Source organism: Pteropus alecto, unplaced genomic scaffold, assembly GCF_000325575.1.
Source record: "Pteropus alecto unplaced genomic scaffold, ASM32557v1 scaffold123, whole genome shotgun sequence".
Taxonomy (NCBI): Eukaryota; Metazoa; Chordata; class Mammalia; order Chiroptera; family Pteropodidae; genus Pteropus; species Pteropus alecto.
This window is the reverse complement of record NW_006433950.1, coordinates 587,763-602,289: the sequence shown is the minus strand read 5'-3', so window position 1 is coordinate 602,289 and position 14,527 is coordinate 587,763. Positions and strand designations below refer to the sequence as shown.

General features: G+C 50.8%; 2 protein-coding genes and 1 pseudogene across 2 annotated transcripts in view; 2 read left to right on the top strand and 1 right to left on the bottom strand.

Moving 5' to 3' along the window:
* VPS35 (VPS35, retromer complex component) overlaps positions 1 to 3,422 on the top strand; it is a 19,180-nt gene extending 15,758 nt beyond the window's left edge. The window contains exons 16-17 of the mRNA XM_006908828.2: positions 1,499 to 1,642; positions 2,422 to 3,422. Of these exons, the coding sequence (XP_006908890.1) occupies positions 1,499 to 1,642; positions 2,422 to 2,601 (324 nt within the window). The 3' untranslated portion in view covers positions 2,602 to 3,422. The remainder of the gene's footprint in view (positions 1 to 1,498; positions 1,643 to 2,421) is intronic.
* On the bottom strand, positions 1,761 to 1,879 carry LOC112477404 (annotated as a pseudogene).
* A 904-nt stretch (positions 3,423 to 4,326) lies between the features above and the next one.
* The window catches only part of SHCBP1 (SHC binding and spindle associated 1), a 17,591-nt gene continuing 7,390 nt past the window's right edge, over positions 4,327 to 14,527 (top strand). The window contains exons 1-8 of the mRNA XM_006908734.3: positions 4,327 to 4,478; positions 7,136 to 7,303; positions 7,492 to 7,607; positions 8,871 to 9,079; positions 9,838 to 9,930; positions 12,675 to 12,908; positions 13,017 to 13,185; positions 13,462 to 13,582. Coding sequence (XP_006908796.1) covers positions 4,388 to 4,478; positions 7,136 to 7,303; positions 7,492 to 7,607; positions 8,871 to 9,079; positions 9,838 to 9,930; positions 12,675 to 12,908; positions 13,017 to 13,185; positions 13,462 to 13,582 — 1,201 coding nt within the window. The 5' untranslated portion in view covers positions 4,327 to 4,387. The remainder of the gene's footprint in view (positions 4,479 to 7,135; positions 7,304 to 7,491; positions 7,608 to 8,870; positions 9,080 to 9,837; positions 9,931 to 12,674; positions 12,909 to 13,016; positions 13,186 to 13,461; positions 13,583 to 14,527) is intronic.

Genomic DNA, 14,527 nt, shown 5'->3' with positions numbered 1-14,527 from the left:
GCCGTGGCCGGCTTCAGAGCTTCAGAGGACAGGCTGACTCTCCTGGCAGGGGCTCGCGCAGCTGGTGACTTTAAGTGGAAGCCGGTGTTCATTTGCCATTCTGAAAATCCTCGGGTCCCTTAGAATCCTGACAGATCTCCTCTGCCTGGGCTCTGTAAATGGAACAACGAAGCCTGGGTGACAGCACCTGTTTACAACATGGCTCACTGAGCATTTTAAGCCCCCTGTTGACACCTGCTGCTCAGAAGGTTCTTTTCAAAATATTGCTGCTCACTGCCAGTCACCTGGTCACCCACGAGCTCCGATGGCGACGAATATGAGACTAATGTAGTCTTCATGCCTGTGGACACAGCCTCCATCCCGCAGCCCACGGACCAAGGAGTAACTTCAGCTTTTGCGTCTTATGATTTGAGAAGCACGTCTCGTAAGGCTGCAGCTGCCACAGACAGTGGTTCCTCTGCTGGATCTGGGCAAAGTCAGTTGAAACCCTGGAAGAGATTCCCCCTTCTAGCAGCCATGAAGAACATGTGTGATTCATAGGAAGAGGTCAGAATGTCAACCAAGAGAAGAGTGTGGAAGACGCTGATTCCAGCCCTTGTGGATGACCTCGAGGGCCCCAGACTTCAGTGCAGGAAGTCACCGTGGATGAACTGGAACAGGAGGGGGGGGGAAGCCTGAGGAGCCGCCGCTCACGGGTGGGCCAGGAACGTGGTTTCTCGCGATGGAACCTGCGCCTGGCGAAGCCCGTGGACGTGCCAGCAAGGGACTCGGGATGTCACATAATGGCAGTTGATGAGGCCGCGGCCGGGCTCGGGGGCACTGTCCCCGGTTCTGAAAGTAGCTCTGTGGGCAAAATGCTGTCGGACAGCGTCGCACGCTGCAGACAGATCGCTGGAGGGAGGAAAGGTCAGTCGGCGAGGCCGACTTCACTGCTGCCGTGTTTCAAGAACTTGGCGCGGACGCCCCGGCCTTCGACCCCCACCATCCCGGCTGGGCAGCGGCCGTCAGCGGTGGGGCGGGACCCGTACCAGCAGAACGGGCATGGCTCGCCGAGGCTCAGGTGTTGGGTGGCGTTTTTTAGTGAGAAAGTTCTTTCAAATTAAGGTGTGCACGCTGGTTTTTTTTTTTTTTAGACATAATTCTATTGCGCATTTACTAGACTACACGTAAACCTGGCTTTCACATGTACTGAGAAACCAAAAAATCGGTGTGGCTTGCTCTGTGGTGATATTTATTGTGGTGCTTTGGGACCAAATCTGCGATATCTCCTAGGTATGGCTGTGTGTAAATATAAAACGTTTAGCGTGTAAGTATATAAAACAGAGAACATTTATTTTAAAATATAGCTATGTCCTTAAGAAATGAAGACGATTTAAATTTGTTGTGTCCCTTTAGAACATGAAAGGACCACTGTAGTGTTGTGTTTATTCCCTCGTGTGAGAAAGGACACTTGTGCTTCATTAATCTCTTCGACGCCCCCCCCCCACCTTTATTCCAGCTTCACGGAGGCAAGAGGGTAATGGAATGCCTAAAGAAAGCCCTAAAAATAGCCAATCAGTGCATGGACCCCTCTCTACAAGTGCAGCTTTTTATAGAAATCCTGAACAGATACATCTATTTTTATGAGAAGGAGAACGACGCGGTGAGTGAACGAACGAAGCGTCTCCGGGGCACTGTGCTTCCCTTTCCCGCTCTTAGATTTGATATGTACAGAAGCTTCGCATTCTGACATTTCTTTTTATGATTTTTTTTTTTGTTAACGCCTACGGCACCTGCTGTTCCTAGGTGGTCTCCCATCCAGGTACTGACCAGGGCTGACTCTGCTTAGCTTCCGAGATCAGACGGGATCAGGCTCGTTCAGGGTGGCATGGCCATAGGCCTGACATTTTTTTTGTTTACAAGGGTCAGAGTTGGGAGAACCCATCTACTGGTCTCTCTTTCTCCCAAATCCTTCTGTCTGTGTAGATGCATCTCTAACAAAAGTACTCTTTGTGTGCAAGGACGTTCTCATCCCTTTTGCTTAGGAGTAGTTTATAAAAATAGGCTCTGTGTTTAAGAGACAAAATAATGTACAAAAGCTGAACAGTGGACCAAATTGTCATCATGTACAGATTTAGAATAATTCCTAAATAAACGACAATCATCCTTTTAGCAGAACAGAGTTGCTCAAGATTTATAGGTTAAATACAATTTCGCTTTTGATTTTCTGGTTCATGATACTCTGCGTTTTTTATTTTTTTGTTCTCGGTAAATAGCCAAAAGTTGTTGGTTAAACCAGGAATCACTTTCTTGTTTTTTTTTTTTATAATAATTCTGGGAATCGATGAGAGTAGTGCACGCTCCTCAGAACATTTTTATTGAATTGCCCTTCATTTTTCGTAGTACACGCTTGACCGTGAAATTGTGCGTATTTTTTTGTAGGTCACGATTCAGGTTTTGAACCAGCTTATCCAAAAGATTCGAGAAGACCTCCCAAATCTTGAGTCCAGTGAAGAAACAGAGCAGATTAACAAACATTTTCGGAACACGCTGGAGCATCTGCGCTTGAGGCGGGAATCACCAGAATCTGAGGGGCCCATCTACGAAGGCCTCGTCCTTTGAAGGAGGCGGGCTCACCACACTCCCTTCCCTGTACATCCAGTGAGGGTTCTGCTATCCTAGGTTTTCCTTCCATAGATTGTGCCTTTCAGAAATGCTGAGGTAGGTTTCCCGTTTCTTACCTGCGATGTGTTTTACCCAGCACCTCCGGACGCTCACCTTCAAGACCTTAACAGAGTTATCCACGTCGTAAGTGTTCAGGCCTGTCTGATTGCCCCAAGTAGCATGATTGATTTGCGATTTAAAATTCCTATGATCTGTAAAAAAAAAAAAAAAAAAAAAACAAAAACAAAAGAAAAGAAAACAAAAATACTTAAAAACCACTTCTCTCGGCCACTAATGAAACTCTCCTTCCCTTTCTGTTTCGTTTCATTGTTGATTGTGTAATTCTCTTCATTACTTGGGGTACTAACCCGAAAGCGTCTGTCTCTTTGTTCTCTAGTCCAATTCGAGGTTAATTTAGAGGAAAGGGATCCTGTATGTGAAATTCAGCTTGGGCTTTTCCCTAAATGCAAGATGAGGCCATGTATAATATTTTCCCGACAACTAGACTATATTAATGCATGTTTGAGGATTTTAAAGCGCCATGGTCAAAACCAGAAGCTATATTTTGCATATTTGGACTCGGCCATCCATCAAACCTATGTTGTCCTCTGACATATTTATCAAAATAATTTTGTTCTAAATAGTATAAAATAGAAAATTTGTGATCTATATAATTTATGTATAACCTTCATTATTGTAAATTTAGGGGGAAATGCATCATACAATTATGATTTTTTTTTTTTTTTTTGCACCAGTGAGAATAAAGTTGCTATTAACAATTTTGGACTTTCTCCCTTTCATACTTGATTCGTAAGAGGCACCAGTGCAGTGTGGGCGGAGTGGACGCTTTCCCTGTGACAAGGCTGCGTCGCCGCATCCGCCAGGCTCTAGTCCCCCCTGGCCTTCCGCTCCCCTCTGCTGTCCTCGCCTGCCTCAGCTGGAGTCCTGGCCTGGCGGAAGCGGTCAAGGGCGGCCTCTGGATTCTGGCTGGTTTCTACTCCTGGCTGCCACTTCTTACTGCCTCCATTTCCTCGTTTGTAAGATGGGAATAATAGTATTTCTGGCGTCAGGATGGCTTTTGAAGCTTAAATAAGAAAATGCAGGTAAAGCGTGCAGGAGGGTGTCTTGCACACCTTACTCAATAAACGTTAGTTGTTATCGGAGGTCATAGTTGGCTCTGATTAATAAATATAGGCAAAATACTTTACTTACTGAATTTAATTTGACATTCTTTGAAAGTATCGTGTGTGCCTGTGCAGGTAGTGAATGAAATGGCGGGGAGGGAGAGGTTGACTTGTGATGAAAGGTTGGGGGCCATCTGGGACAATAGACTGCCACGGAAGGCATCTGAGAGGTGAAGGGACTGCCCAGTGATACCACCAGTAATGTCCGAAGAAGTCTGGATACTACGGCTTTGACTTTCCGTCCATGTCTTTTCCGCTACACTCCACTTCCAGGCATGGCTTGTTAGTGTTTCGGAAATTATCCCAAATCACGACCCAATTCAACTGTGCCTCCGAGCGTCCTAGGGAACGAGAGACCGGGAGCCTGGACGAGAGCGGCGGTCCTCCCGGCCGGCAGGTGGCGCCCAGGCGCTGTGCCCGGGGCGGACTGGCTGGCGGGGCTCGTGCGCGTGCGGCCACGCAAGCTTTGCTGTCATTGGCCCGAGCGCCGCAGCCGCCACCCAATCAGGAGTGCGAGCGTCAGCACATTCCTGGGCTGGCGGCGCCCGCGGAAATTTGAAATGGCTGACGGGTTGCTGGCGGCTGGCGAGCTGGGGTCCGAGGCGATGGGGCCGGGGCCGGAGCGCACGGGCTGGGCGGCCGAGGAGAAAGGTGAGTGCCCGCCGGGCCGGCCCGGGGAGCCGCCTGCGTCGCGGGGCCCGGGTGGCGGTGGCGGCTGCGCGAGTCCCCGACGTCAGAGTCGGAAGGCATCCTGGGCGACTCCGGTTCTCTCCGCCCCGTCTGACCCCGGCGTCCTGGGGTCTGGAGGGCGTTGGACCGGGCCGGGAATTCTCGCCCCGGTGTCCGCATGGGCTTCCGGGGCTCGGGGTTCCGCTGCGTCTCAGGGGTCGGAGGAGGTGGTGACAGCGCTCCCCTTCCCGAGAGAAGGGACAGGAGCCTGGCTGGGGTAGCTGCCCTGAGAGCGGGCGACAGGCCCACAGTCAGGGGAGCCAGTTTCGGGAGGGCCCCGGTCTAATCGTGAACTGGCACGAGTCACTCGGCCTCATTTTTCCCATCGGGAAACCAGCCAGTGGTCCCGCCAGAGGGTGCAGAGGGAGTGAAGTCGTGTTTGGAAAGTAAAACTTTCCAAGTGGCTGTAAAGACTTGTGCTGCAGTAAGGTATTCTTTTTAATGTTAAAACACAGGGCGTGAAGTTTACCGTCTTAACAGTTCAGTGATATTAAATTCATTCACATCGTGCAGCCGTCCCCACCATCCATCCCCACCATCCATCCCCATAACTCTTTGCATTTTGTAAACAAACTATTGTGGACAGAACAGGGCTTCTACGGAAAGTAACCGCACAGTGTGATCTGATCAGAAATTCCTAACTGGGCAGGTCCGGGAGGACAGTCACACCCCAGGCACAACTTTGCCTTTCGCAAGCTGTTCCTTGTTTCTGTGCATCTAGGTTTACGCACCTTTGAAATTCCTCTCTCTCACAGTAACCACCCCCAAGAGAGGACACACTCTAACTATCCTGGAATCCAGTCCCCGCCTTGCCTTTTCCCACCTTCCTGTAATCTTTGTATTTCCCCCTTAATTCTAGATGCACAAAGAAGCTGCAAACTGCCATTCTGAGAGGCATTTTTCTCGGTCTGTTTAGATCTTCTAAGTGTATCCTCTGTTTAGCTCAAATCAATTTTTATAAAATTCTTTTCTTGCGTAGATGTTCTTACATTAACACTACCTACTGAACACTTAACTCCCCCAGTCCCCTGGGCACCACAATTATACTTTCTGCCTTTATGATTTTTGACTATTTAGTAACTCATCAGTAGAATCACAGTATTTTTCTTCCCGTGACTGGCTTATTTCACTTAGCATCATGCGCTCAAGGTTCATCCATGTTGTAGCATATTGCAGAATTTCCTTTTTAAGGGTCAGTGATATTCCACTGTGTGTATAAACCACGTTTTTTTTATCCATTCCTCCCCCATTGGACACTATGGTTGCTTCCATGTTTTAGCTGCCGTGAACATGGGTATACAGATATTTCTTGGAGACCCCGCTTTCAGTTCTTTCGGGTGTTACCCGGAAGTAGAATTGCTGGGTCATATGGTAATTCTACTTTTAATGTTTTGAGGAACTTCCATCCTGTTTTCTGCAGTGGCTGCACCACTTTACACGCCCACCAACAGTGCCCGAGGGCTCCCTTTTCTCCACATCCTTGCCAAGTCTTGTTTTCTTGATAGTTTTTCTTGTTGTTGTTTTTTTCTTTTTTTTGATGGTAGCCACCTAATGTGTGTGAGGTGAAGGTACGATTTCTTTAACAAACATTTCTATGCATTAAGTGATGGATACTGTTGTCATTGCCAAATTATTGAATTCTCTGGATTTCCTTGAGGTAGGCACCCTAGTTTCGCCTTCCCCTTATCGGCGAGGACGCACCGGGAGATGGCGGCACAGCTAGTGAGGTATAGGTGTCCTCAGGTGCATCGGTGTCTGTGAGCAGGGTCCCTTGAGTACGCTTTGGTCGTCTGTGGCATCAGGTAATTCTGATCGCCGGATCAGGCGCAGAGACATGGAAGAAGGAGAAAGTGACGGGCGGGGCAGAAAGACCGCAGACCGCTGCCGGTAACAGCCTCAGACCCTCCCCCGGGATCCCCGGGAGCGACTGTGCCAGTCCAGGTGCTGTCCTCAGCATTGTCCAGTGGTTGTTTTGTCCATTAGAAATGTCGTGTTACACAGAACCGGATGTGCCTCTGGCCGGATCACACCTGATGAAGCATCAGCACATGCAGCCAAGTCTGATGCGATCGGCATTTTCCGATCTTTTCCGCAGACACAGTTGTTAAAATTAGTGAGGAGGAACCTAGTAGCTTTGGTGCAGGAAGCCTTCCATTATCAAGGGGCTCTCGTCTGTTTGTGGGGCCACTGGCAGGCTGACGTTGCAGAAAGCAAGAGGAGGCTTCATTCCTTTGGGAAGGAGTGCATTTTAATGCAGCTTTATGGAACTGCTTTGGGGGAAAAAAAAAACGACTGAGATATTGGACCAGGCAGAACTTGGGTGGTTTCCGCGGGACGAAGTCACGGTCCCCCTCGTCTGCCTCGCGCGAGCCCTCACAGAACAGCACGAGCCTAACCTGCGACGGGCTCGCAGTTCTGAGGGTTTTGAAGTCGAACTGGGATTCGGAGATACTTTAAGTAACGCCGGTTCCTTCTGACCGCGGTGGAGCTAAGTAGGGCATCATCATACCCGGGTCCTTGTTTGTGTTCTGCCTGGACTTTGGGGCAGCTGGGCCCGCTCACTTCGGTGGTTCTTTCAGGTGTGTTTCAAGATGAAGATTTGTGCGGTGACCGTGGTGACCGTGATAAGCCAGGGACCAGTTTACCCAGTTACGTGCTGGAAGGAAGAACGAATTTCCCAGAAATATTCCAGACGAGGCATCTGTTGTTCTATGAGCGATTCAGAGCCTATCAGGACTACATTCTAGGTGCGTAGGTTTCGCGTTTTGCTTCTTCCATCTTTTTAGTTCACGAGGAGGTTATCGTGTCGCCCAGCGTCCCGGGCTGCCGGTTCTGGGCTCCAGGCAGGTAGGTGTAAGTGGGTTTGTAGACGCGTCTGCTTCAGCAAGCAGACCCACCTCTCGTGTCTAACTCGTTGTGTCTAATTCGTTCGTAGCTGACTGCAAGGCCTCCGAGGTGAGGGAGTTCACAGCCGAGTTCTTGGAGAAGGTCCTCGAACCATCTGGATGGCAGGCGGTCTGGCACACCAACGTGTTCGAGGTGCTGGTTGAGGTAAATTTAATTCTCTCGTTAAGACATTTGTCTCTGCTAAAAGCTTTTCCTTCTAACTGTTACAGCCTAAGTGCTTATTTTTAATTAAACTTTACGAGCTGGTTGAAAGCAGCGCGTTCTTCACCTCTAATTGCCGTGGTGAGCGGAGCGCTCGTGGATTTTAGAGTCTGCGGAGGAGGATGGAGGAGGTTCGGGCACAGGAGTCCTTCGAGAAGGGAAGTGGATTCTAAGCCATCTGAAAAACAGAGGCCTGATCACAAAATCAGTGGAGCTTCAGTTAATTTTTTACCTTAGTCATAACCCAGTTAGTAGCTCAGGCCAAAAAGGCCTTTTAAAACTGGCCGTGCTTTGCCTGACAGATACTTAGATGTGTGGTTAACCTCTCCATGGCGCGTCCAGTGCAGACAGGAAAAACAGCCGCAGTTTTCAGCTGACCGGGCCTTTTCCGTTAAATCTGCACTGATCACAGCCGAGAGTGTTTCTCCGTGTCTGTTAACTGGACCCCACAAACCCTGTTGACGTGGAATGTAAAGCCGGGGAGCGCCTGCTCCTCGCTCTGCCCCCGGGAAATGCGCCGGCCTCCGGCCGGGCCCTGGGGTGCCGCTGGCTCCCGCCCCATCTTCGCATCTTCCCTGTGGCTCACACCCCTCAACCTCAGCGGTGATAGCAACCCCGCACCCCATCCCCCCAAGTTGCGTCTCCAGAAGCCACCAGACTCGATTTCCACAGAGAACCTGCCATCGCGTTGCTTAGAGCCTCCAGCACGTTTACCAGGCCAGTGTCCACCCGGTCAGCTCTCTGGCTCCTCATCCTCATCTGCCCCTGCCCCTGCCCCTGCCCCTCTCCTCATCTGCCCTCCCCCCTCCCCCCCATTTCCTTCTCTTGGTTCTGGCAGGAAACTCGCCTTTCTGCTTGGCCGGCTGCCCAGCCGCTCCCTGTCCCCAGCCCTGCACACCTTCCTGCCCTGGGGCGGCTGCTTCCTCCTCACCCTTCTCATCGAGGCCCTGAAGGGACTTGCGCTGACCACCCCTGCTAGCTGTTCTCTGACACGTCCTTGTCACCGTCTCGTTGGTTGATTGGTTCCCGTGGTCACAGTATAAACTCTGCTGGGTAAAAGCCAGGCCGGATGCGTTGGCCTTTGCATTGTGGAAGGGGGCTCCCCGCCCCGTGTCACGCTTGGAAATGACCCAGCTCTCCATGGGGTTCACCTGTGCAGGTGGCTTGTGATTTCCAGCTGCTGAGTCACGCTCGTTTACCCTCCAGGTCACGGATGTGGACTTCGCGGCCTTGAAGGCCGTGGTGAGGCTCGCCCGCCCGCACCTGTGCGAGTCCCGAGTGAGCACCTTCACCGTGGAGTGCGTGAGCGAGCTCCTGGAGCTAAAGGGACACCAGCTGCCGCTGCAGGAGCTGTGGGTGGTGTTCGATGATTCCGGAGCCTTCGACCAGACGGCGCTGGCCATCGAGCATGTCAGGTAGGATGAGCAGATGCTGACGACCCCGAGGGCAGAAACTGGGTGCAACGCAGTAATTCTGGTCTGCACGACGCGTGGGTTTGTGGCACGCATGATACTGTTTGCTCCTGCACAGGCCGGAAATTTTCCATAATAAAAAACATTGTTAAATCGCTTGGAGAGCTTTAACAAACCCGAATCCTGCACCCCTCTCTAGAGATTCTGATTTATTAACCTGGCTGAGGGCCGGGGATAGTTGTTAAAAGCGTCTAGGGGAGTCTGACGTGCAGCCGGGGTTGAGAACTGCACCCTCGGATGTCCCCAGATGCTCTCATCTCTTGGTGTAATGCCACAGGACACCAGCCGGTCCCGCATTTATCTCTGCCCTGGCCCTTCCCTGAGCTCTGAGCTCATAGATCATCTGCACTCGACACCACCCACCTGGAGGTCAGGTGGCCGTCTCGGCCCTGACATGGCGAGAACAGAGCTCTCTGTTTTTAACCCCAAATCTGATTCTCTCCCAGTCTTTTCTGTCTCAGCAAATGGCCCTACCACCCACTCACTCACAGATAGTCAGTAAATAGTTCTAATCAGAAGAGGGTCCCAACAGAACCAGTGCTGTAGAAAAACTTCTGTAGCCAGTGCAAAGCGGCCTGGCGCGGTCCCCAACTGCCGCGCGCGGCGGAGCCCGGCGTTGGGTTGACTCTAGCTCTTCCCCCCGGAACCCTCACGTTTTCGAGCCAGTGGTTGAACCCGAACGGTGCTCGTTTCCGTTCCAGGTTTTTCTACCAAAACATTTGGAGGAGTTGGGATGAAGAGGAGGAGGACGAGGACGATTACTTCGTCAGATGTGTGGAACCTCGACTGAGACTGTGAGTGTCACCAGTGACCCTGGCGTGTGGGAGGGCGGCTGTCTGCACTTTAGCCCCACCCGTGTGGCGTGTGGCGTGCGGCGTGCGGTGCGTGGGTGCCCTCCAGGGCCCACAGGCAGGAGCGGACCCGCGAAACTCGTGCAGAGAAACCTACTTTCTGCGTTTATAAACTGAGCCTAAAAGCAGAGTTCAAGAACATCTAACAGCTCAATGTTTTGTAAATCTGAATAAAACTTGAGCTAATGTTTAAAAAAAACCTTTGTTAGATTCAAAGACAATTATTTGACAAACAGTGAAATCGACTGAATGATAGAAGACTTTTTCTGCTTTAATTTTTTAAAAAGTATGTGGCTTTAAGTTCCTACGGTAAAGCATCAGTCTAAACTAATAGGTTTATCTCAGGTGGTTTTGTCAAGTTTTTGTCCTCAAATAAGATTTGACAAATAGATGGAAATACTAAATAGTTCGTGTTGGCGAATAAAAATTTCTGAAACACCGAAACACATTCTTCTTCTAATGTATCATATTTTGGTAGGAAAAACCCTTTCCTACGGAAATACCCCTAATCAGCCCTTCAACCCAGTTGTTCCCCACTTTGTGCGATGTGGCCCTCCTTCCAGCAGATGGCGCTCCAGCACCGGGCGGTTTTCCACGGTGGCTGTCACAGCCCCCCCCCGCCCCGCCCCCTTCCCCGGACCGAGAATACAGCAGAGCCTGCACTCCAAGCAGAGGAGCGTTTATGGAAGGCAGGGGTTTGGTTATGTGCGATAAGGCAGTGACCCTGTACACTTTCGTGGAACCCTGTTTGATTTAGTAAGTTTCTCTTGGTTTAGGTAGTAAGTGATAAGTAAAAAATAGGGGAAAAGTCAGGTTAACGGCTCTACCTGGTTCAGAATTCCGCATGGCTGATTTCACTCTTCGTACACTGGCTGTGGTTTCGGTTTTTCCACCGTGCATTTCCTGTCTTCCCGTCACGTATTCGGTGATATAATTTCAATCAGCCTGCATGGTTTCCAGTTTCGATGCACCTGCTCTCAAGAGCAGTGACCGGTTGCGACCGAAGCGAAATGCAATGGTAGCCGAACACCACGTGCATCTGGCAGATTTGATCTTTGCTTGGAAAAACCGGTGTTCGGATCTGGCAGCCTTGCACGTGCAGGCAAGGAGTGACTTACATACACACCTCGTACGTCACTGGCAGGTGGGAAAGTGTGAGGGAGGCACGTTGTCAGCTACGGAGGAGGAAGTGGAATGTTCTCGAATGTAGGCCGACTTCAGAAAGGGCCCTGGGCCGAGGCGGGGTAGAGCTGTCAGCAGGCGGGGCTCCCAGGGAGGCAGCCGGTGCTGGGCTGATGCCGCACTGCACGGCAGATGTCTTTCCTTCCTTCCTCATGAAAGCCCTCGGCTTCGAGGCTCATGGCTCTGAGACACAGAGGTCGCTTCGCAGCTTCCAGACCACGGGCTGTTGCACTAACGAGAAGAAATAAGCTGGTTGGCTTGGGTGTGGGAGACGCTAAGACACTCATTTTAAGATCTGAGTCTTGATCTTCACGTAATGGACTCGATCTGGCAGTCCGTGGTCCGGACCTTGATTTCCTGTTTGCAAAGTAGATTTCTAGAATATCTTTAAATGGCTGTGGATGAACCCAAACCAACAACACCCTCGCTTTTCAAGCTTCACTTAATTCATTTGCTTAAACAGCAGAAAAACAATGTATTTTTTATTTGTTTTAAATACTGTTTGAATGTTCACTGAAATTTGACGTCGATTTGTTTAGGATGTGGCTCTGTTTTTTCCCCTCATCTTATTCAGAGCGTGACCAAGTTTAAGACACATCATCTGAGGGAGTAGCTCTCAACCCCGGCTGTCGTTAAGGTCCCCAGGGAACTTCGAAAAAACCCCTCTCCGGAGACAGGTTGAATTGGTCGGGTGGGCACCTGAGCGTCAGTACTTTTCAAAGCTCGCTCGTGATTCTTGTGCAGCCAAGGCTGAGGTGCTCTGGCCTAAGGCACATGTAAGACAATAGACTTTAAACTGAGAAATAAAGCCGTTATTTTAAAACATCAGGTAATGGCAGCCATATTGCAGTTTATTTTCAGATCCATTAATTTTGCATTCATAAACTCGGTTATACACTCAGATTATTGCATCTAGAAATACTTTCTGTTCTGTCTGTATGCTCGAGAGGGTATATAAATCAGCAGTAAATTTTAAGTGCTAAAAAGGTTGTCCAATGCAGATTATTCTGTTTTAATCACGCTTTAGTTTCTTCTCAGAATCTCAAAAGGTTTATGTTTTAGAAATACTCTCATACTCTTCCTGAGGGAGTAGTGTGCCATAGTGCTTTAAATGTGACAAAGGACTAGGTCACCTGAACTGCTTCTGATGCGGGTTTTCTGTCAATGTGGGAATCTTAAACACTCTCATGAAACTCCCCTCCTATCCCTGTCCCCCGATCGCCCCCCGCAACCCACTTAAGATTTCAGATCTAATACATGGGGAAATAATTCCTTATTTAAGAATGATCACAAACTGCAGTGCGAACGTTCAGTGTTTCTACGGCACCAAGGCTCGGATCTAAGGGAAAAAAACAGTAACTTCTCAGAAGCCAAGTCCATGACCTTCACGCGGTGGTGCCTGGAACGCCCAGCGGCCCGACCTGGAGCAGAGCGCCCGGCACGGCCAGGACAGCTGCCCGGGCCCGGGAGGCGGGCGGGGCCTTCAGCTGCCTTTCACCTCGCAGGCACTATGACATCCTCGAGGACCGCGTCCCGTCGGGCCTCGTGGTCGACTACCGCAGCCTGCTGTCTCAGTGCGAGGAGAGCTACAGGAAGTTCTCGAACCTGAGGAGCAGTTTGTCGAGCTGCCGCGCGGACACGGAGCAGGAGAACATCTCCATGGTGGAGGGGCTGAAGCTGTATTCCGAGATCGAGCAGCTGAAACAGAAGCTGAAGCTCATCGAGAACCCTTTGCTGAGGTCAGTGCGTCTCCGTCCTGCGCCGGCGCGTCCCCGTCCTCAGCCGGTCGGCGGCCCTTCTGACCCGCCGTCTTACTGAGAGCCGATCGGCCTGTTGGTTCCTTTAAGGTACGTGTTTGGTTATCAGAAGAATTCCAACATCCAAGCAAAGGGCGTCCGAGCAAATGGCCAGAAGGTCACGCACGTGGTCTCCCCCGCCATGATGACCGGTCTGCTACAGTCTCTGCTCAGGGACAGGCTGTGTCAGGAGCCTTGCAAGGAAGACACTGAAATTCAGGTGGGAGGCGTTTCCTGCTCCACGTGGCTTTTCTCCTCCTGACTGACCCCAGGGCTTCCCGAATGCTGCAGGGGGGGTCACAGGGCGCCCCAGGGCGGGTTTTCTGTGACATGGGGAACAGTACCGGCACTGCCTTTGGTCACCGCCCCGCCTGCACTGGCCCGAGGCGGCGGCACAGGAGACGCTTACTCCCCACGGTGAGCCGGGAGGGCGCCTGGAGCAACCCCCAGGTTGCTCTCGGGGGGTGCGTATTCTCCGTGTGGTGGTGTTTTCTAGTTCCACAGTGACCCGCTGTCGGCTGTCAATGCCTGCTTCGAAGGCGACACTGTCATTGTCTGTCCTGGCCGCTACATGGTCCCTGGCGCGTTCTCCATTGCCGACTCCATTGAGCTGGAAGGTGAGTGTGGAAGGTCACAGACCCGAACCCTCATGCGTGACACGCTTCAGAAAACAGCAGACCACCCGCCTGGGGCACGGGCTCGGCGGTCGAGCAACTGTGAGGGGTGGCTCTGTGGCACTGTGTGTGCTGGGAAGACGAGCACCCAGGGACAAAGGGCATTAGGGAGAAGCGCGGCTGCCAGGTTGTAGGTGGTTCCTGGAAAGGAAACCTCGTTTCCAGAATAAAAAATATTCCCGGCAACGTATGTTTAAAGCTTAGTGTTTTTTTAATCTGTTGCTTACTCTTATTTCATAAGGGTTGCAAATATATTGGTGCATGGTTTCTTGTTCTAAATTTGAATTATTTTTGTGAGAGGTATAGGTCCAACTTGAAATTGGACCAAAAATCTTACCTAATTTTTTTAAAAGCTCGCTGATTGTCACAAAAAATTTTGAATCTTGACCAGAGTATACTTTTGAGAACATGAATGTTGAAAGATTCTATTAAAAATAACTTTTTAGCAGTTATAATCTTGTGCATTTAGAGCAGGGGTCCCCAACCCCTGGGCTGCAAAACGGTATCGGTCCGAGGCCTGTCAGGAGCCGGGCCGCACAGCAGGAGGTGAGCGGAGGGCCAGCGAGCCAAGCTCCATCTGCTTTTGCAGCCGCCCCCCAGCGCCGGCATCACCACCTCGGCTCCGCCGCAGGTCATCAGGCACTAGATGCTCACAGGAGCCCCGGTCCCTGGTGCCACAGGGGTTGGGGACCGCTGCTTTAGACTGTTTCCTAGGTTTAAGTTACTTTCCAGTCATTCATCTTGGTCCCATATTTTTCCACAATGTGTCAAATTCGGATGCACCTGTTCAACTATTTATCAAAAGCTCTTCAAGTCAGCATAAAGCTGGTCATGCAGAAATCGTGTCATTCTGGGGCTCGCGCAGCTGTTCGCACACTGCTTAAACCG